The 22,530-nt window shown below is 47.9% G+C and overlaps 3 protein-coding genes across 3 annotated transcripts; all 3 read left to right on the forward strand.

Annotated features, from left to right (window-relative positions):
• Positions 1-991: 991 nt before the first annotated feature.
• LOC121502622 (uncharacterized) lies at positions 992-1,633 on the forward strand. The gene has a single exon (XM_041776319.1). It carries the CDS (start codon positions 992-994, stop codon positions 1,631-1,633), a length of 642 nt encoding a protein of 213 aa, XP_041632253.1.
• A 229-nt stretch (positions 1,634-1,862) lies between these two features.
• LOC138928480 (serine/arginine repetitive matrix protein 2-like) lies at positions 1,863-3,698 on the forward strand. The gene has a single exon (XM_070285559.1). It carries the CDS (start codon positions 1,863-1,865, stop codon positions 3,696-3,698), a length of 1,836 nt encoding a protein of 611 aa, XP_070141660.1.
• Positions 3,699-17,361: 13,663 nt separating this feature from the next.
• Positions 17,362-22,358, forward strand: LOC121502621 (uncharacterized). Its single transcript, XM_070285560.1, has 2 exons — positions 17,362-18,368; positions 18,695-22,358. Exons 1-2 carry the CDS (start codon positions 17,362-17,364, stop codon positions 22,356-22,358), a joined length of 4,671 nt encoding a protein of 1,556 aa, XP_070141661.1.
• The last annotated feature ends 172 nt before the right edge of the window (positions 22,359-22,530 follow it).

Raw genomic sequence — 22,530 nt, forward strand, 5'->3', positions numbered from 1 at the left:
AGCAAGCTTTCGAGACTCTAAAAACCCGACTCACCGAAGCCACAGTACTTGCGTGCCCCGATTTTACGCAGAAGTTTTCCCTGCAAACCGACGCTAGCGATCACGGGTTAGGAGCAGTCCTACTACAAAGCATCGACGAGGTGGAACGGGTCATAGCTTATGCCAGTCGACGATTAACCCGAGCCGAGGAAAATTACTCGGTAACAGAAAAGGAGTGCCTCGCGATCGTATGGGCCATTCGCAAAATGCGTTGCTACTGGAGGGATATCGGTTCGAAGTCGTGACGGACCATCTGGCTCTTAAATGGTTAAACTCAATCGACAACCCAACCGGACGAATCGCCAGATGGGCCCTCGAACTACAACAATATCAGTTCGACGTTCAGTATCGACGAGGGAAATTCAACATAGTAGCCGACGCTCTTTCCCGTCAGCCCTTGGACTGTACAAGCCAACGTAGAGCCATCCCAATGCAAATGGGTGCGCAAGATGATACTTCAAGTGACTCAGGAACCGGGAAAATTCCCGGACTACCGGATCGAAGGAGGCCAGCTGTATCGAATGACGGGGAATACACCCCAGGAGGAATACCAGGTTCCGTGGAAGCTAAGTATTACTGGCCAGGACTCTTCAGGGAAGTCACCAAGTACGTACGCCGATGCCCCACCTGCCAAAAATACAAGGTAAGCCAACTTAAACCCGCCGGCCGGATGTATACACGCCAAGTCGAAGAACCGTTCAGCGTAGTATGTGCAGACTTCATGGGCCCATTTCCCCGTTCCCGTTATGGAAATACCATGCTACTGGTATTTTTGGATGCATTCACCAAATGGGTAGAATTAATCCCACTCCGGAAAGCGACGACACCCCATCTCGAACGAGCGTTCCGGAATCGAATTTTGAGTCGCTTTGGCGTCCCACATACATTCGTATGTGACAACGGGACCCAGTTCACCAGCCGTTCGTTTAAGACGTTCTGCAAAAACCTTGGGATGGAACTTCAGCACACAGCTCCCTACACTCCACAGCAGAACCCAACGGAGAGGGCAAACAGGACCATAAAAACAATGCTGGCCCTGTACTTGGATGGAGCACAACAAAACACCTGGGACGAGCTACTCCCCGAACTTTCACTGGCCATAAACTCAAGCGTTTCAGACACCACAGGATTTAGCCCCGCCTTCATCGTGCAAGGGAGGGAACCGAGACTACCCAATACATTGTTCGATCAAGCCACGCCGACTCACACGTCAAATCAGCCACCACCAGGAAAGAAGGCAGAACAGATGCAGGAATTGTTCCGGATCGTCAAAGACAACAGCGAGCGAGCGTCCAACGAACAAAGACGGCACTACAATCTCAGACGCCGGGAATGGCGACCGGCCGTGGGATCACTGGTACTCCTCCGCCGCCACGTACTATCCAAGGCTTCAGAGGGATTCACTGCAAAGCTGGCGGCCAAATACGATGGACCATACAAGGTTCACAAGTTCCTGTCTCCTAATCTTTTACAATTACAGGTGCCTGGGAGTCGACGACGACGCACAGCCGGACTAGGGGACGTAAAGGAATACCATTACGAGGATACCGACGACGACGAGCCACCCGCTGCCGCCGAGGGGACCAAGTCTTGAGAAAAGGGGGCCACTTGCTGGTAGTCGCGACTACCCAACGTCCCTCCCCATCGAGGGGAACTCAATGACTGGCCACTCAAAACTTTTTTTTATTATTTACTATCACTAAAACCTTGTTAGACTAAGAAAACACGAGTTACATAGGAAGGAGCTAGGCTTAGTTTAGTCATTCGCACTCATAGGGATATCACATATTTAAGATATACTAAGTTTCTTTACCCGCAGTGCCATGAGTTCAAGAGACCCGAGACGCCCAGTGACGGGTACCGTAGATACAGACGACGATGTGGAGATGCAGGAGGCACTGGACAACTCAATACGAGACCTCCTGAGCGATCCACTCTGGGAACCAGACCAGCTGATCCTGGAGGCTGAGGCCACCGGCCTCTCCCTGGATGATGTCCTCGACCTCTGCGTCGCACCAGGGGACCCGCTGGGCGATGGAGACGTCGAACCAGACGGCAGATTTGGGAGCTACCGCAACCCGAGCCCGCCACGGCAGCGACCCCCTGCTGACGTCGCAGCACCAACTACTGCCAGCGATGCAACGAGCGAGACATCAAGCGGCACCATCCCAGGCAGTTCGGGCGGATCCTCACGCGACGCCTTGCTACCCGGATCCAGCGGATCCTCTGGCGACGCGCTGCTACCCAGCTCGGGTGATTCATCTGGCGACGTGCTGCTACCCAGCTCGGGTGATTCCTCCGCCGAGGTCACACTGCCCAGCAGGTCTGACAGGGACGCCATGCTGCCCTCCAACAGGGAAGTGGCCAGGACGACCGTTGAGATGCCCAACCCACCACCACGGTACGAGGACATCTCCAGTGCCGACGAGACGGAAACCACGGCCCGGTCGTTCGCCACAGCGCGTTCCGAAACAAGAACCCGACTGTCCAGCGCCACCACGGAGGAGATAATAGAAGTCTCGGATTCCGACGATCGTAGCACGCCCCTGTGGAGGGAGGTAACACCCCGGCCAGAGACGCCACCTCCATCATACCAGGAACTGTTCGGGCCAGGCCCCTACGACAGCCCCCGCACCATGGCCAAGAAACACCTGCCAGCAGCAACTGCACCACAGCCGAGCCACAACACCCAGCGACTCAGCGACGTGCTGCTCCGAGATGGCCCCAGCACATCAAGCCAAGCAGCCAGGGCACGGGCAACTGCACCACAGCCGAGCCACAACACCCAGCGACCCAGCGACGAGCAGCTCCGAGATGGCCCCAGCACATCCAGCCAAGCAGCCAGGGCACGGGCAACTACACCACAGCCGAGCCACAACAACACCCGGCGACTCAGCGGTGAGCTGCTCCGAGATGGCCCCAGCACATACAGCCAAGCCGCCAGGGCACGGTCAATTGCACCACAGCCGAGCCACAACAACCCCCGGCGATCCAGCGACGAGCAGCTCCGAGATGGCCCCAGCACATCCAACCAAGCAGCCAGGGCACGGGCAACTACACCACAGCCGAGCCACAACAACACCCGGCGACTCAGCGACGAACTGCTACTAGATGGCCCCAGCACATCCAGCCAAGCAGCCAGGGCACGGGCAGCCATACACCAGTGGAACCACGACAACAACCGGGCACCCAGCAGCAACACCGGCTTCGCGCAACCGCAGCCAGCAGCAAAGAGGAGACGCCGACCCAATGGAAACAGGGCCAGGATCAGCCGGCAACGACTGGAGGCAGGTCCTCAAAACAGGGAGGAGATCCCATGCGGAGCGGTCCGAGAGGTTGAACACACGGGACGCCCTAACCAACGACGCCGAGCCGCACGATCAACGGGAAGTTCCTCCACGGACAGCTCCCCTGAGCCGACACCGAGATCCGGACCCGTGGAACGGCTAAGACCCTCCATGGTAGTGGCCCCGGCCCAGTGGCGAGTGGAGACGGCCGGAAGGGAAATCCCAGTAACCCTACGCACCTGGATAGAGGGAGAGCTGGGATTACCGAGAAACAGGGATATACGACGCCAGGAGAAGATCGACGGCAGGCCGTACAGAGTCCATCTCTCCAGGAGTGGGAGCGTCACCGTCTTTTCACCCACCCCAAAGTAAAGGGGGGGTGTGAAGACTCACATTTTTGACCGTCACATTTTTTTACGTTTCTTATATGTATATAGTTAGAATTAAGTAGTTTAAGTTCATACTCAATAGTTTTTAAGCGTATATACAGCAGTAGTTTTAAGAGACAAAACTTGAAGTAAATAAGTGGCAACCCAAAACTATCGAATAAGTTAGGAGAATAGTTGAATTTCCCGCCGAAGCCAGGACACCAACCACGATCACGCCATGGAAAAATACTAAGAAGAAATCCCCGATAAAATCCCACAGGGGAGGTTTCTTGGCAACGAGACCAACAGCCACACTAACTTCCGGGACTTGAAATTTTGTGCGCGGCGAGAAAAGTTCGGAGTTTTGGAGAACAGCGGAGAAAACGACGAAGACAACACCAAGTCCAAGATTTAACCGACACGTGGCCAGCAAGTGGAAACAAGCGAGCAACAAGACAGAAACACTGGCTTCGGCAAGCAGGGTGAGCATAAAGAGTGCGACAGGGACAGCTAGGGATTAGAAAGGAAAAATCCAGAAAATAAATGTAAAGTAACTAATCAAAGTGTTAGAATTATTGGTACAAGTGTCAAGCCCCGATCGTGCCGTCTGCGAGTATTCCGGGCATGTGCGCAGTAGTTTTCTCGACAGGATTAGTCGCGCCGGTGCCGTCTGCGAGTATTCCGGGCATTTGCGCAGTAGTTAGGGCTGGCTGTAATTCCTCCGATTTTGCTGTCTGCGAGTATTCCGGGCATTTTCGTAGTAGGAATGGCGTGCCAGAAATAGCCGCGACAGTGCTGTCTGCGAGTATTCCGGGCATTTGCGCAGTAGTTAGGACTGGTCGTAATTCCTCCGATATTGCCGTCTGCGAGTATTCCGGGCATTTTCGTAGTAGGAATTGCGTGCCAGAAATAGCCGCGACAGTGCCGTCTGCGAGTATTCCGGGCATTTGCGCAGTAGTTAGGGCTAGTCGTAATTCCTCCGATATTGCCGTCTGCGAGAATTCCGGGCATTTTCGTAGTAGGAATTGCGTGCCAGAAATAGCCGCGACAGTGCCGTCTGCGAGTATTCCGGGCATTTGCGCAGTATTCAGGGCTGGTCGTAATACCTCCGATTCTGCCGTCTGCGAGTATTCCGGGCATTTTCGTAGTAGGATTTACGTGCCAGAAGTAGCCGCGACAGTGCCGTCTGTGAGTATTCCGGGCATTTGCGCAGTAGTTAGGGCTGGTCGTAATACCTCCGATTTTGCTGTCTGCGAGTATTCCGGGCATTTTCGTAGTAGGACTTGCGCGCCAGAAGTAGCCGCGACAGTGCCGTCTGCGAGTATTCCGGGCATTTGCGCAGTAGTTAGGGCTGGTCGTAATACCTCCGATTCTGCCGTCTGCGAGTATTCCGGGCATTTTCGTAGTAGGATTTGCGCGCCAGAAGTAGCCGCGACAGTGCCGTCTGCGAGTATTCCGGGCATTTGCGCAGTAGTTAGGGCTGGTCGTAATACCTCCGATTTTGCTGTCTGTGAGTATTACAGGCATTTTCGTAGTAGGATTTGCGTGCCAGAAGTAGCCGCGACAGTGCCGTCTGCGAGTATTCCGGGCATTTGTGCAGTAGTCAGGGCTGCCAGTGTTACCTCCGATTTTGCTGTCTGTGAGTATTCCGGGCATTTTCGTAGTAGGTTTCGCTGGTCAGAATTAGCTGCGACAGTGCCGTCGGCGAGTATTCCGGGCCAGTGACAATATTTGTGTCCACCAGTGTTACCTCCGTTAATGCCGACCGTGAGCACTCCGGGCATTTTCGTAGAAGGATTTCTGGGCAGGATTGGCCGCGACAGCGCCGGCCGTGAGTATTTCGGGCACACGCATAAAGTTTGTACCACCAGGGCTGGCTACGATGGTGCCAGAGCGTAACCATACATAGGCATTATAGATTCTCATATTCATATATATTTCCCCCCATAAGCGTCCGTCGCGGCATAGCCAACGGTACGCGACTCGGTGACCCGAGTAAGAGTTTTCCCCAAATATAATATTATGAAACCCCCCTCAACTGTCTCAAAGATAAATAAATTTATCTGATGAGGACTCTGGGCGGACTGAGACGCCGACCCCAGCAAAACGCATCCTTACAACATGTAAATACTTTTTTTAAAAATTGGAAAAAAATTAGAAAAAAAATTTTGCTGTGTTGCTGACAGCCTCAATGACATTTATAATAAACATTTAAACAAAAAAAAATTTTTACCTAATTTTTTGTTGGCCTATCTTCCCAGAACTGCCTTCATGCCGTCCAAGGTTTTAGTCATATAAAACTGGATCCGAGCAAAAGTAAAATTTTTTCCAAAGCAAACATTCACTTTTGATACATACTGAATCCAAAAATAATTTTTTTTTTGAAAAAAAAAAAATTTGGGCACTAGAGGGTTAAGTTCTCAAACAAGCCAGGAATAAAATCATGATGTGCTGTGGTAAGAAGTGTATCAGTGGAAAGATCTTTGGACCAAATAGCCCCTGGGGTGTTAAAATCAACAAGAACTACTAAGTGGCCCCTATCCGAAAGTCTTTTGGAAATCAACTGTATAGCGGTTCCAATAAATAGGAAATTCCGACAATGGAGGAATAAAGGAACATGTAACAAAAATGGAACTACCATTAACTGATAGCTTCACTCAAAAGAATTCAACATCGTTGCATTCCTCGAAAATTATTATTTCGGACGTAAGAGTGAAGTCGGACGCTATAAGGACACTTCCCCCACGTCTGATGGCCGATCTAGCCGGTATACTGTGAACACACCTGAAAAACTTCGGAGCTCAGAATCTCCGGCTTTAATCAGGTTTCTGTGAACACAATAGCTTCGAAAGCAAATTTGACACTATCAGAATACAATTTAGGAAGCTTACTAAGTAAGCCTCTTGCATTGTGATGGGAGATACCAAGGAAGTTGGTACGTTTTTTGGGACGGAATTAATTTGGCCTGCAAAAATCCTCCATCTAAACCCTTCCCGAAAATGCCGTCTGGGCAATGGGCACTATTTAGCCCGAACATTGCTGCTTGCCCCGTCCGCGATAATACAGTGTCTAGCAAAGGCCACGGTTCAACTCCTTCTGCCCTAAAAAGCCTAAGGAAGTGAGCCGTTAGCCATGGGTGGAGGTGTCTGGCAGCCGCTCACGTGCCATAGTCGATACAGACTCGGACCTTGAGGGCGTGCAGCTTCTCCACTCACCGAAACCAGGCACCAGCTCCCAGCGCAGGGTCCATCATTCCCTTCATTCAAGGCGCTGTACAAGGCTGCTTCGCATTCGGGATCGGCTCTAGGAAAAAGCTGCCCTATCCACAGAGGAGATGGCAAAGCTTACCTGGGCTGAGGAGAAAATCGCTGAGGGGAGGCTTCACTTCGATAAACTCCCCCACATGAGTTCGACTGGCGGATTCGCCAAGGTGGAGGAGACGCTTGCCAACAAAAGGCAACGCTTAACCGAAAGCGCCTCTATGGACGCACTGGGGAGCAAGCGGCAACGCCGGCCTAAGGTGGAGGAGACGCTTGCCAACAAAAGGCAACGCTTAACCGAAAGCGCCTCTATGGACGCACTGGGGAGCAAGCGGCAACGCCGGCCTAAGGAGACCTAAGGAGACTATCGCGATACGGCTCGCGATCTCTCCGGGCATAGTAGAATCCGCGGAAGATATAGAAAAGTCCCTAGAGACCCTCTCAAAAGAACTGCTGGATTTGTACCTCGCATCATGTACTATATCGGACACAAGAAAGAGGACCAGGCCACCCTGGTGAAATAAGGACCTTTCACTCCGACGCAACGATGATATCATCAATGAGGAATACAAAGTCCTACTTAGGGACTACATGAAAGAAATACGCAAGGCGCAGAGAAACTCGCGGAGAAAGAAAGATCTAATATCCTCTAATAGAATCAACTGGGCTATAGACTCCTTTGCGAGGATAAAAGCACCAGGACTAGATGGAATATTCCCAGCCATGCTGCAGGCGACCAAGGAAGTGATCACCCAATGGCTCTACGCAACACATACAGCTTGTTTAAGCACGGGCTATATCCCTATCCAATGGAGGACCTCTCGGATTGTCTTCCTGCCCAAAGCAAGAAAGTGCAGCCACATGAGCCCCAAGGATTACAGACCGATAAGCCTCACCTCATTCCTACTTAAACGCTGGAAAAGCTGCTGGACCTATACATCAGGAACGATGTAGGGAGACAACTGTCGACCAACCAGCACGCCTACACGAAGGGGAAATCAGTGGAGACGGCACTACATTCGTTGGTAGCCACCATTGAGAGAGCCCTTAACAATAAGGAGTATGCACTTGGAGTGTTCGTGGACATATCCGGGGCATTCAACAACGTTAGCACGGACGCAATAATGGATCCACCAACTCGTCCCTTGCTATCAACTTGTGGATAAGGAATCTTCTAAGTTGTCGGCGGGTACAATCAGATTGGGGCACCGGTTCCATGGTAAGGGGAGCGCACAGAGGCACGCCGCAAGGTGGGGTTCTGTCGCCCCTCCTATGGAATCTGGTGGTAGACGACCTCATCAAGAGCCTTGAGAGGAAAGCACCAAAGATAACAGCTTATGCGGATGACATAAGCATATTTATCACGGGAGTCTGTCCATCGACCCTCAGCTCGATCATGGAAACAACACTCAGGGAGAAATGTGAGTGGGCGGAGAAGGTAGGACTCAATTTCAATGCGGATAAGACGGACCTTTTTCTCTTCACGAAGAGATACAAGGTGCCGCAGTGGATTCCCCCGAAAATTAACAAAACCAGGCTGACCCCGAAAACACAAGTCAAATACCTCGGCATTGTACTTGACAACAAGCTGATGTGGAAGGCCAATGTAGTAGAGAGGGTAAAAAAGGCAACCATAGCGCTATATGCATCCAAGAAGATGCTTAGCAGCACATGGGGCCCCTCACCCGCTCTAATGCATTGGGTCTACATATCGATGGTGCGTCCGACTCTGCTGTATGGAGTCTTAGTGTGGTGGCAAGCCATGGAGAATAAAACTTATAATAAGCTTATGGAGAGAACACAGCGGCAGGCACTGCTCTGCATATCAAGGGCGCTGAGGTCAACCCCCACCAAAGCACTCGAAACCATAATCGGTATATATCCCCTAGATATCCAAGCGCAACTGACAGCAGGAAAGGCGGCACAACGTCTGGTTGCATCAGGAAACTGGTCGCTACAAGGTTTCGGGCACAGTTCAATTGGTCGACACATAAGCAGTACATCTGACTACATGATACCCAGAACATGCCCGGATGTAAACACAACAGTATTTATGGGACCAAGTGACTGGAAGTCAGGCCAGGACTCTGCTCATCACCTCAATATATACACCGACGGCTCCAAGATGGAAGGAGGAGTTGGAGCGGGCATATACTGTTCAGACCCTGAAATGAGGCTGTCGTATAAGCTACCAAGCTACTGCAGTATATTCCAGGCGGAAGTATTCGCCATCAGGAAAGCAGCAGAGTTTGCGCAGAGCATAAACCGTCCACATGATGCGGTCAATTTGTTCGTAGACAGTCAAGCCGCGATAAGATCCATGCAATCATCAGCGGTCAGTTCCAAAAATGTACTGGTAAGCAGGGAGTCACTAGATAGCCTAAGCACGACTAAGTCAGTGAGGATCTACTGGGTTCCCAGCCACCAAGGCATAGACGGTAACGAAACCGCGGACGAACTTGCAAAGGAAGGCGTTGGACTGGCGAGTGAAAGAACAGAAAACGTCCCTATCTCCCCAAGAACGCTCCAAAGCGAGCTAGAGAGACGGGCTGACGCAAGCGCAAAAAGCAGGTGGAGGAGTAATTCCGCAACCTGCAGAATATCAAAAATCATGTGCAAAGAGCACAACGAGAAACTCACCCACTACGTGCTGCATCTTCCGCGGAAGGACTGCAGAATGTTAGTGGGTATTCTTACAGGTCACTGCCTGTCTGCTGCACATGCTTGGTATTACCAACAACGCCAAATGCCGGAAATGTGATGAACCCGAGGCAACCGAATGACATACCTAGGCTCTCAGGTTCTGGCATCGCTATAAGATACCTCCAGGGGGGAGCCAGGCGAACTTCTTGGCTTTGCGAAAAACACCTTGATCTTCAAGGATCTCAATACCCGCATAAATAGTCTCTAAGTCCATTCTGGAATTTCCCCCGATAGCTAGGGACCATATTGGCCCCACGAGGGCCGTCCGGATTAACCTAACCTAACCTAACCTAACCTAACCTAACCTTTTAGGATGGCTATCAACGTTAGATGTTATGGAGTTGAAATCATTGTAATTAGGTTTCTTACAATTCAAAGGGTTCTAGCGTATTAAAGGGTCAAGTATTTCTACTCGGTAGCTAAAAATTAAGTTGACTCAACAAGTCAGCACTTTCCACGGATTAGGTTATAAATATATGTAATACCCAGCATTGTTCTACGCTTAGATAAAGAGGGTGAGTTGATTAGTAGGACTCTACCAGTATATGTCGTTTGCATCCCAGTTTAAACCGAGTAATGCAAAAATTTATTTTAACCCGATTTTATGCGTTTACTGTGGACGTCATACTTACATAACATAGGGGTCATAAAATTTCTCCGACCACCGTTGAATATTAAAATGTTCATTCAGATAACTCTAAAACTGGGAAACTAATTGCATAGAAACGGAAAGACGGACACGATTGGATCGATGCGGTTGTTTAAGCTAAGCAAGAATATTTAATTTATAGGATGGGAAAAGAGTTCATTATAAACAAATACAAAAATCTAGGGCGTATACGCACAGTTCTGCAATGCCTTTTCAAAAATGTTAAATAAACTCAATGTGACTACCTCAATAAGAATACACCTAAATTATTCAACATATCAAAGTTATTTAAATTCCTTACCATTAGTTTTGTGGGCAACTCATCTTTGCTGAGATTCATGCCATATATATATTGGGTAATAAGGAGAAATTCGGCATAGAGGACCACAAAAAAGCTTGATCGCATCATTGAACGACGCTGATTAGGTATCATCCATAGAATATTTGCCCATATCAAAAGAACAAATGTCAACCAACTGTGATAAACTATTGACCAAATCTGCAAGTAAATACAAAGAAGACATATATTTAATGGAAATTAGCATTCGTAATGGAAATTGATATATATTTTTTTCCAACTAAGGTAATTTCTCCCATTTAAAATCCTCTCTCTGAGTATTCTTTTCCAATTCTGCACTCCAATTGCATTTTTATGCCTATAATCAACAAAGATGATGTTCTTCATAATCTTAAAACAATCAAGATTTCTTTCTCCTATGGTCCAGATCTTGTACCTACTACTATTTTATAGGTTGCCTTGACTTATTTGAAATTTGACAGCAAATAGTAGTAGATAATAAAACCAAAAAATCGGTTTTATTCGTTTAATAAATCCAATAAAATGTCCTCATGAAAACGCTTTAAACCGAAATTAAAGAATAAAATGAGCAATAGATTCAATGAAAATTTAAAATTAGTCCCATGGAAGATTTAATTCTCAGAATTGTTTTTTCATAACAGAAATGTTGAAAATTTTGGGAGTTTCAACTTTGGCGTCGAATTCCAAAGACATGGACAATGGTCCACGATTGGGACTATTTTTTAGTAGTGCCGTGATGTATTGAGAGTAGGTCCTACCAAAAATAATAAAGGTAAGTCCAATTATATAGGCCACGTTATTCAAAATGTCGGCAAACATAGGTTTTTTGTATTCTTAGGTATACCGCGAAACCTGTAGGTGATGGAAAATAATTTTGTATGGGACTTTTACTCAGGAGCACCCAAATATCATGGAAAACTTGAAATGGTTCGTGGAAATTTCACAAAGTTTAATTTTGTGTTCCTGTGTTATTAATTAATAATAATTTCTTTAGGATTGCAAAGGATTAATTTAGTATTCTTAAATACACGATTCGTGACATTTTTTCCCGGAATTATATAGCCGAAAAGGGGAAACTTCAAGTCCGAGCTCCGCAACATATAACCTATATACATATATATACATATATACATGTAGAGTTTTTATTATATAGCTTATTTAGATATATTAAGTAAGGCTGAGATGGATTACAAAAAGTGGGGAATAACATAAACTTATTGCAACTTTCTTTGATTTAACAACCGTAGGCGACTTTAGCAACTTTGACAACTTATATTTAACTTCATACGACTTTAGTAGCTTTCTTAACAATTTAATGAAATAACTCCGGAAACACGACTGCTCCTTACGACTTCTCTCAGCGACTGACTCTCTTCTCCTCTTGTGACTCTGCAACTTTCCCTCTTGGACTCGCTGCTCTCATGATCGGCTGATTGCCATTCGCAACGACGAAAAATGTGTACTCGCTGCCAGACTGTACCTCAACACCTTACACTCGGCCCTCCTGCTCATCTTCTTCTGACCCAGATGAAGCCAACTCGTCGTCGTTATCGGCTATGTACCTCCATAGCTTCATGTTATCGCAGCTGGTACTCGTTAAGTTTCGAACGTCGTACCGGCCATTTCACTTTATTTGGACGACTTCGTACGGTCCTAAATACGGACTAGCCAGCTTTCTTCCTGCGACAAATTGATCTTGATTGCGACGAGTTCACCCAACCTGCAGATATGAGCACGCTTGCGCTTTTTGTCGTAGTTTCGCTTATATACCTGCTGGGCCTCTTCGACGGACATGGCTAGATCGACACGGCTGTTGATGCTGATCAAAGCTAAGTAAACATGCCTATTATCCTCATTAGCATTAAGATAAATAGAGAAACCCAAAACAAAACTAAGTGGCAACCCTCGAGAATTTCTTTAGCCTGGACACTCGAAAAGATTCCCCCTCACGTGGTATCGCACTCGTCGCGATCGATAGGCCAATCGATTGACCAATCGATAGCGGCTAAGCCGATCGATAAGTGCGACGCGTCGCTAAAGTGCGACCACTAGGTTTTTCACTGTTCCTCCGAGAATTCGCCGTGGACAGACGTGCGTTCGATCGCCGCATCGACGCCGTCACGCGCAAAGACCGAAAACACGTTCCCAGACCGAGAACGGGGAGACATTCCACGCCTACAACGCCAGTCCGTTCCTCCGGGCCGTAGTTGCGCCTGATCACTTGCTGCAACACGCGTAGTCTCCGAGCCCAACCGGAGTATTAGTTCCCCGCAGCCTCCGAGCCCATCCGGAGCAGTAGATTCTCATAGCCTCCGAGCCCAGCCGGAGTCGTAGCTCCCATATCCCTAGATTCTCCTGAGGATAGTAGTCTCGGTGGCCGCCGCACGCATCCCGGCGGAACCCCCACCCCGTAGTCGGAACCATAACCTCACGACTGGCGCGCGCCCGTCAGAGGGCGCCACCATCCGGGTTCTGACCCCGCGAAGCTACCGCGCTTAGCGCGATCACGGGCTCGAACCATCCGGGTTCCCCACCCAGACGCGTGACTGCACTTAACGCGACAACGGTCACGAACCATCCGGGTTCCCAAACGACTCGAGTGACCGTGCTTGGGACGATCACAGTCCCGAACCGCCCGAGTTCCACAACCCGCAGTGCGATCGCCACTGCCCGCTAGATGGCGCTATCAGGGCCAACTGCACTCGTCAACGGGGGGCGCTAGCGGCGACTTTTCCGGAGTTTTCACCACCAGCATACATACCCCTTTGCGTACGCCACTGCCGTATAAAAAAAGAACCGTTACATTGGTATTAGGCGTGTCGTTTGGATCTTGCTGTTCTAACTATGTACATTTCTTGCCTACGCCTCTGCCTCATCGTCAACCAAGCCGTTAAGTTGCATACAGCCATCTTGCTCGCTCTTAGTCCTTCGTTTGGATCTTGCTGTTCGTATGTTGTTTTCACATCAATTTCACTTAAATTGGCACTGCTGTTTTTTTTTTTTTTTTCAAGTTACAAACTGAGTGAAACACACACGTACGTATTTACATTGGAGGGTTGCCAGATTATAACAGTAGTGTCGCTGCAGTTGTTTTAGTCTTTGGCAACTTAATTTGCAATCATGGCTTCATTAAAACTTTTAAAACAACAACGCACTAATATCCGTAGAAACATTACTCGAATTCGGACTACTGTGGATCCACGCCATGGACTTTCGGCAGCCGAACTGAATTGCCGGTTGTCAATATTGGAGACGTCTTTCAAACAAGTCTTGTCGATACAAAACGACATCGATCAGCAAGATGTGGAGGAGCAGCAACGAGATGTTCGTAGAGAGTGGGAAGACATGTTTGTCGTTTGTCAGCATCAAGTGTGTACCCACAAAAATCGTTATAATTTGAATTAACAAAATAATCTGCGACATATACTTAAAGTTAAATCCAATGCGGAAGGTCTAGACAATATAAATCCTTAATTTCTAAAATTATTGTTACCAAGTTTACTGCCCTATGTTACCTATATTTTTAACTATATTCTTACACAGTCCTCATTCCCAACTGCGTGGAAATTGGTTGAATAATTACCGATTCCTAAACCAAACAATGAGTACAGACCGATCTCCATTTTTCCATTTCTTTCAAAAGTGTTCGAAAACGTACTGGCCGGTCAGATACAAGGTTTCCTGGACATAAACCTCCTTCTACATAATAATAAATCTGGCTTTCGTAGGAAGGCAAGCTGTTTAACAGCAATAACGGACATCGCAGAGGACATCAGACAACAACTTGACAAAAACCATGTTACAATCTTGACGCTACTTGACCATAGTAAGGCTTTTGACTCCGTGAATCGCAATATTCTTTGTACCAAGCTAAATACCCTATTCAACTTTTATATATGTATATGTCAATGATTTACCAAATGTCTTGTCAGATTGTGAAGTTCACTTATATCCCGATGATGTCCAGATATATGTCAGTAGTCCTGTTCGTGAAATAAATGTATGTATGTACTTGTAACAGAATGTTGTCCATAGTGCAAACGTGGGCTGAACATAACGGCTTAAGTATGAACCCGAAAAAATCCAAATCTATTTTAATTAGTCGCAAGCCAATTGATACGAATGACCTTACGAAACCAATAATAAATAATATACCTATAAGCTATGTCGATCATGCAGTTAGTCTGGGACTAACGTTCAACAACATCCTGTCTTGGGGCAATCACATATCGAAAGTAACCGGTCGCGTCTATTGTATCTTGCGTCAATTGGCAAATACCAGAAACTTTTACCCGAACACATAAGACTCCTGATTTCCAAAACCATTCTTATTCCCACCCTGTTTTATGGTATAGAAATATTTGGGGTTTGCGACTCACGGGACATGAGAAAATTAGTCACAGCCTTAAATTCCATTGTTCGTTATGTGTTTAATTTAAATCGTTTTGACCATGTATCACACTTGACTACTGTTCACGCCAGAAAGGCGTGAAGTTTTGAGCGGCAGTGTAAGCGGCCAGCGCTTGCGCTCAAGCTTGTGCTCCCGCTCACTGTGTCCTCCGCGCTTCCCGTCTCCCTCTCTTTCGCTGCTCTCCAGCAGCGAACTCACCACTCCGCGGTCCCTGCAGCCCTTTCCAAAAATCTAAGTTAGTCGTAATATAGAAGTGAAGTGAATAAAATTGAATTGAAGCGAAGCTACCCCCTCTCGCCTACTAATTGGGAAAATTGTGGGACGTAGCAGCCAGCCCAACTCCAGCCCAACATTGCGACGACCACACCTCCAAGAAGGACGACGATATTTTCTGGCCACTCCGCCCCCTCCATTTCATGGTCCTTCGAGCCTGCGAGCGGAATTTAAATTTCCAGCGCCCCATTGCGGATACCAAGATAAGTACGAAGTCCAAAGTCCATTCGTCCGTGGTCGCCATATTCCTTTTCCAAGGCGTTAATTTTTTTTCTTCGATCCGAGAAAATTGAAAAGTGACAGTGAAAAGTGAAAAAAATATATATACATATGTGCACATAGTGATAAACGCCCAGCCACAGTAAATTTTCTTCCGTTTTTAAAGTGCAAAATTCTTTGCCAATATTGGCCCCCTACATAGTCGTGCTGTGATCCGCTGGTGTCCAAGTGCATATATATATACACAAATATATATATATTTTTTTCGTACAAATTCACGTTCCGTCACTCAGTTCCAAAATACGTCCGTCACTAACTGCAATTCCAAATAGTATTAATAATAAAATTTTAAAGAAAGCCTTTACACATATACATACATACCTTAACATACACCCAAATATAAATATAAAATAAAATCCGCCCCTTCCCGTTTTATAAATAGAAAATAAAATCGCAAATATAAAAAACATCTGAATCCAAAATATATATTTTGTTAAATAAAAAATAAAATAAATAAAATTACACACAAAAACTTGCATACGACAATTTCCTCAGTGTTTTTATTTAAAAATATAACAAAAGAAATTCCAAATTGCGCTGAGCAATTGCTTAAACTCCAAAGCTTCATACATACGCACATACAGTGCATTTCTATTTCGTCTCCTCTTTGCTCGTTAAGCGTGCACAAACACTTGCACCTATACGTTTCCGAAAAGGCAAAGTGCCGACGGGAAAACATCGTCCACCCACGAGATAAAATAAAAATAATTCCTGGAACAAAATTTTTTAAGGAAACCAAAAATTTTTTAAAATTTTTTTTAACAAATACCGCCACTCTTTTTAGCTATTTTTGCACCAGCTAGCTTTTTGGTCAAGCCAAATTTTTAGCTATTTTCCTCATTTTAGTTTTTTTTTGTGGCGGTGTTAGGTTTTCGTGCGGTTCCTGGAAATAAAGGATAGCAATCTCCACTCGCCTCCATTAGCTATTTTTTAGCCATTTTTTATACGCCGCTAGGATTTGGTCGAGCCGATATTTTAGCTAGTTTCGATTTCTTAGCTAGGTTTTTTTTCGTGCGGTTCCTGCATATTAATCCCCATTGGCCTCCTTTAGCTATTTTTTCAGCTATTTTGTGAATTTCTTTTCACGTAGTTCTTTACGATCTTTGTGTGAGTTCCGAAAAAAAAAACAAAAGAAAACCCCATATAATTCCCGAAAGTTATTAGCATATTCCGCCAAATTTATTAGCGGTTTCCAGCTAGTTTTGGCGGGTGGTTTTTTTCTCACAAAGTTCTACGCTATATTCTATTATCCGCACGAGTTTCGTAGATCCGTCACTGACAGCTCAGTTCCCTCGTTTTGCTAGCGAGTGACCATAGCTAGATTTGGCTATTTTCTTTTCCTGCCGTTTTTTTTTTTTATTTCTGCGAGCTTTGCAGGGTTTTCCACAGCGTTTAAGGATTAAAGTTCCTTTTCCGTGCACTCGCTTTTCTTTTTGCGGGGGGCAGGCCTTCTCTTTTCATAGGGCATAGCTGAGTATGCCCATAGAGGGAGATAAAAAGGGAATCTCCTCCCCGGCCAAGTCGAACCCATCCTCTCCGCGGCCCGTTCGAGCCCATTCAGCACCCAGGTCCTCCAATCCAAGGATCAGAAGTTCGGCTTTCCCTTCCAAAGGGACGGATCGTCGATCGACAAGTCCGTCAAACGCTCCACGAATAGTTATCTCTCGTCCGGTGGCAAAAGCTTCTAGCGACTCTTCGCTTGCCATAAAGTCAAAGTCTCCCTCTGTTTCAAAGCCGGAATTCCTGAGGGTGACATGCTCTAGCAGCCACAAAATGGCATCCGCTGAAAAACCAACGGCCGAACAGCCAACGGCCGAACCGCCAACGGCCGCAACCGTGTCGTTGCGCAAATTCATAGCCGCCAGCGATCGTGTGAGCATTTTTGAAGCAAAGATCAATACTCCAGGTCAAGCTTTCCCGTCCCTACATCTGTTACAAGTCCGCCTGCAACAAGTGAGAGCCTTATGGGACAAGGTAGAGACGGAGTACGACACGTGCTCCGATCTAATTGCCCAAGAGGGATCCCTCGAAATGGTGTCCGTGCTGCAGAGCAAATATGACTATTGCTATTCGGTGTATGAGTCATGTTCAGCAGAGATCAGTGCGACAATTGACAGTGCCACGCCTCAAGCCGTGCAACCACCCTCCCAGCCAATAATTTCCTCCGGTTGCCGCTTACCTCCCTGCGATATAGGAGTCTTCGACGGGGACTACCTTCGATGGCCCACATTCCGGGACCTATTCACGGCAGTCTATGTCAACAACCCCTGGCTGACACCGGTCGAGAAGCTCTTCCATCTTCTCACGAAGACGAGCGGCGAGGCGAAAGCCATCGTCTCCAAATCCCCGCTCACAAATGACGGGTTCTCTGCGTGGGAAGCGCTTCAAGACCGTTTCCAAAACAAACGACTTTTAGTCAACAGCCAACTCAAGCTTCTGTTCAACTTGAGTTCCATCTCCCAAGAATCTGGTCATGCGCTAAAAAAGTTGCAGTCCACGATTCAGGGGTGTTTGACAGCGCTAGCACATTCCCAAATATCCACGGACAACTGGGATTGTCTGCTGGTGTTCCTGTGCGCAAACAAGCTGCCGAAAGTTACCCTTTCTCTATGGGAACAGTCCCTGACGTCGAAATCCGACATTCCGGCTTGGGAAGAGATGAACACCTTCCTAAGCGAAAGATATCGCACATTAGAGGCCATCGAGGACATGAAGCCGACTCAAGCAGTCCCGAAAAAGCTTCAGTCCTTCGAAACGAAAGTCAGCACCAAACCAAAAGGGTGTGACTTATGCTCCAAGGAGAATCATCCAGTACGCTTATGCCCGCGCTTTCTCCAAATGTCCGTCGACGCTCGTTCCGGCTACATAAAAAAGAAGCAGCTCTGCCTCAATTGTTTTGCAAGAGGCCATCAGCTACGTGACTGCACGAGCACGCACAGCTGTTTCACTTGTAAAGGGAGACATCATACTCTGCTACATCGTAATGCAACTCCTGCAAATTCGAGATCCTCCACGCCTTCTGCTCAGCTATCTTCAGGACCCTCCAGCAGTAATGCATCGACGAGCAATCCAACGGTGCAAAATTACTTCGCCTCTGGCACTACAGCCGTTCTTCTGAGCACGGCAATTATCGAGCACGAGCCTTAATCGACTCGGGATCCGAGGCGACTTTCATTTCCGAACGCCTCTTCAATTTGATAAAGCTGCCATTCCGCAGCATCCAAACTCAAGTCTCCGGGCTGAACCAATCCGTTTCGGCGAAGTCTACCAGACTCTGCCATTTTCAAGTGCGATCTCCTACTAAGCCGGGTCTCCAGTTAGACACCGCAGCCTACGTCCTTCCAGCATTGGCGGGCAAATTGCCCTCATATCCAATAGCTCGGGATTCTTTGAAAGACCTGCCCGCTCTCCAATGGGCAGACCCCAAATTCTACGAGAGTTTGCAAATTGATGTTCTGATCGGGGCCGACATTTTACCTTCGGTCATGCTGAGTGGCACGCGAGGAAACATTTGCGGCTCTCTACTAGGCCAAGAGACCATTTTCGGATGGGTGCTTACGGGGCCGATCTCCCAGCTGAACTCAAACAGAGTCGCATCCTTCACGACTCAAGTACACCAAGTAGGTGACGAGGCACTGGACACGCTTCTCAGCAAGTTCTGGGAGGTGGAAGATCTACCAGTCAAGATGGTAAAGGAGTCGGATTCCTATTGCGAGAGGAACTTTCTCCAAACGACGAAGAAAGACGCAAGGGGGAGGTACGTGGTGACGCTCCCGTTCTGCGACCCCGTAAATTCGGGATCCAATCTAGGGTATTCGAGGTCCATCGCGTTAGCTCAGTTTCTCCGAAACGAAAACCGGTTAAAAAGAGACTTTCCCCTAAAAGAGCAATATGACAGCGTGATTCAGGAATATCTGGATCTGGGTCATATGAAAGAAGTTCCGTCGACTCACAATTCTCCTACCTACTATCTTCCACATCATGCGGTGATCAAGCCCGAAAGCACCACTACAAAGCTTCGCGTTGTATTTAACGCTTCAAGCCCTTCAGCAAATGGAACCAGTTTAAATGATATTCTTCATGCTGGTCCAGTCCTGCAATCCGATCTGACTATTCAGATCCTGAAGTGGCGATGCTTCCAATATGTCTTCAGTGAGGACATTACTAAAATGTACCGTCAGATTTGGGTCGATTCCAAGCACACACCCTTTCAAAGAATTCTGTTCCGAAATAAGGAAGGAGATATCCGAGACTTCGAGTTACAGACAGTTACTTTCGGGGTCAACTGCGCGCCCTTCTTGGCTATCCGAGTGCTCCAACAGCTAGCAAAGGACGTCCAAGGGCCATTTCCACAGGCCAGCCGCATTCTTCAGCATCACATGTATGTCGATGACGTGCTGGCCGGCGCAAATTCCGTAAAAGACGCTCAAGATTCGGTCCAAGAATTGCGGGCAGCTCTGAGTTCCGCTGGGTTTCCAATAAGAAAATGGACTTCTAACCATAAGAGCATACTAAGCAATATTCCAGCTGAGCACCTTCTCCATAGCGAGTTCCTCGATATCGATGCCGAAAGCACGGCCAAGACGCTTGGTATTCGATGGAGGGCAAAATCCGACGAGTTCTATTTCGTCCCTCCAGAATTAATAGTGGAACCTTCCTACACAAAGCGGGAAGTCTTATCCCAAATCGCTAAGTTGTTCGATCCTGCCGGATGGCTGGCTCCGTTCATCATCCGTTCCAAAATGTTTATGCAGGAGATTTGGTTGCAAGACTTAGGCTGGGATGACAAGCTTCCCACGCACATGAGTCAGAGATGGCAGTCGTTTCTCAAAGAATATTCCCACCTCAACAAGATCCGCGTTCCAAGGTGGGTTGGGTACCAGCCAGAGGTCATCGTAGAGCATCACGGCTTCTGTGACGCGTCGCAGAAAGCCTATGGAGCTGCAATTTACGTCCGCGTCGAGATGGGTCACCAGATCTTGACTCGTCTGCTGACAGCCAAGACCCGAGTGGCTCCGGTGAAAACCGTGTCCCTCCCCCGGCTAGAGCTCTGTGGAGCGGTGCTTTTAACCGAAATGGTGACAGCAATCCTTCCGCATTTGCCTACCGCCAGTTCCGATCTCCGCTGCTGGACAGATTCCACGATCGTCCTAGCCTGGTTACGTAAGCCTGCTTGCAACTGGACTACGTTTGTGGCCAACAGAGTTGCCAAGATCACTCAGGCAACACCAGTCGACTGTTGGGCCCATGTTCCCTCCGAACAAAACTCCGCCGATTTAGCCAGTCGAGGCGTACCCCTGAACGACCTAGCGGATAGCAAACTTTGGTGGCAAGGACCAGAGTGGTTGCAAGGGCCTCGTCAGCTATGGCCTGCCCAAAATGCCATCGATCCGACCGAATTAGAACAGCGTGCAGTCAAGGTGCATTTCAGCAAGACCCCGTCCGAAGAATATCTTGAGCGTTTCTCCAAACTGGACAAAGCTCTGCGGGTCTTAACGTACGTTCTGCGATTCCTTAAACGCTGCCGCAAGAGCTCGATCTCGCCCACTTCACGACCCACAAGTGATGAAATCCGGGAGGCAGAAAGAGTTTTTATCTCCATTGCGCAGCGCAGAGCATATGGCCAAGAGCAGAAGCATCTGGCCGAGAAAGGGTCCCTTCCAGTGTCAAGTCCGATTGCGAACTTGTTTCCGTTTATCGACCAACACGGCCTCCTACGAGCATGTGGTCGCCTTACTGCTGCCAAAGGGTTGCAGTATGACGAACGCCATCCAATAATACTTCCCTATGACTGCAGACTGTCTCGCCTTCTCATCCAATTTGCTCACCAGATTACTCTTCATGGCGGTAGTCAATTAATTGTACGCCTTATCCGATCAAAGTATTGGATTCCTAAAATCAAGAATCTGGTGAAGGCTGTGGTGAATCCGTGTAAAATTTGCACGATTTACAAGAAGCGACTTCAAACACAGCTGATGGGCGATTTTCCGACAGACAGAGTTTCCTTCTCGAGGGCTTTCACGTACACGGGCGTTGATTACGCCGGCCCTTTCGAGATCAAAAACTATACAGGGAGAGCGTGTCTCATAACAAAGGGTTATGTTTGTGTGTTTGTGTGTTTCTCTACGAAGGCTATCCATTTGGAACCCACTTCCGATCTCACAACCGAGAAGTTCCTAGCGGCCTTTGCTCGTTTCGCAGCGAGACGCGGTTGTCCTCAGCGGGTCCATTCGGATAATGGCAAGACCTTTGTGGGGGCAGCAACTCTGCTTTCTCGAGACTTCCGTCAAGCCGTCAAGGAGTCTGTGACTGATGCATACAGCCATCAGGGGCTCGTATGGCGATTTATTCCACCAGGGGCACCACATATGGGGGGTCTATGGGAAGCGGGCGTCAAGAGTTTTAAGACTCTGTTTTACAAAGCTTCCGCGACCCGCAAGTACACTTTCGAGGAACTTGCGACGCTCTTCGCAAAGATTGAGGCTTGCCTCAACTCAAGACCCATCTCCCCGATGTCCGAAGATCCCTCAGACTTGCTGGCCCTCACACCAGGCCATTTTCTTGTTGGAGGACCGTTGCTCTCCACGGCGGAGCCCGAGATAAAGGGCGAAGCCAAATCGATACTCAATCGATGGCAACATTTAAAGGCCCAACATCAGCAGTTTAGTGTTCGGTGGAAAGAGGAGTATCTAAAGAAACTCCACAAACGCTACAAATGGCAATATCCGACCCGAAACCTCCAAATCGGCGACATAGTAGTCGTCAAGTAGGACAATCTTCCATCCGACGAATGGCGGCTCGGCAGAATTAGTTCTGTCTTCCCAGGAGCCGATGACCTCATCCGAGTTGTGGAGACCCGCACAGCTCGTGGGACAATTAAGCGCCCAGTCCATAAGGTCATACTTCTCCCTGCGGAGGATCAAGTATCCTCCGTTCCCAGGG

Source organism: Drosophila kikkawai, chromosome 3L, assembly GCF_030179895.1.
Source record: "Drosophila kikkawai strain 14028-0561.14 chromosome 3L, DkikHiC1v2, whole genome shotgun sequence".
Taxonomy (NCBI): domain Eukaryota; kingdom Metazoa; phylum Arthropoda; class Insecta; order Diptera; family Drosophilidae; genus Drosophila; species Drosophila kikkawai.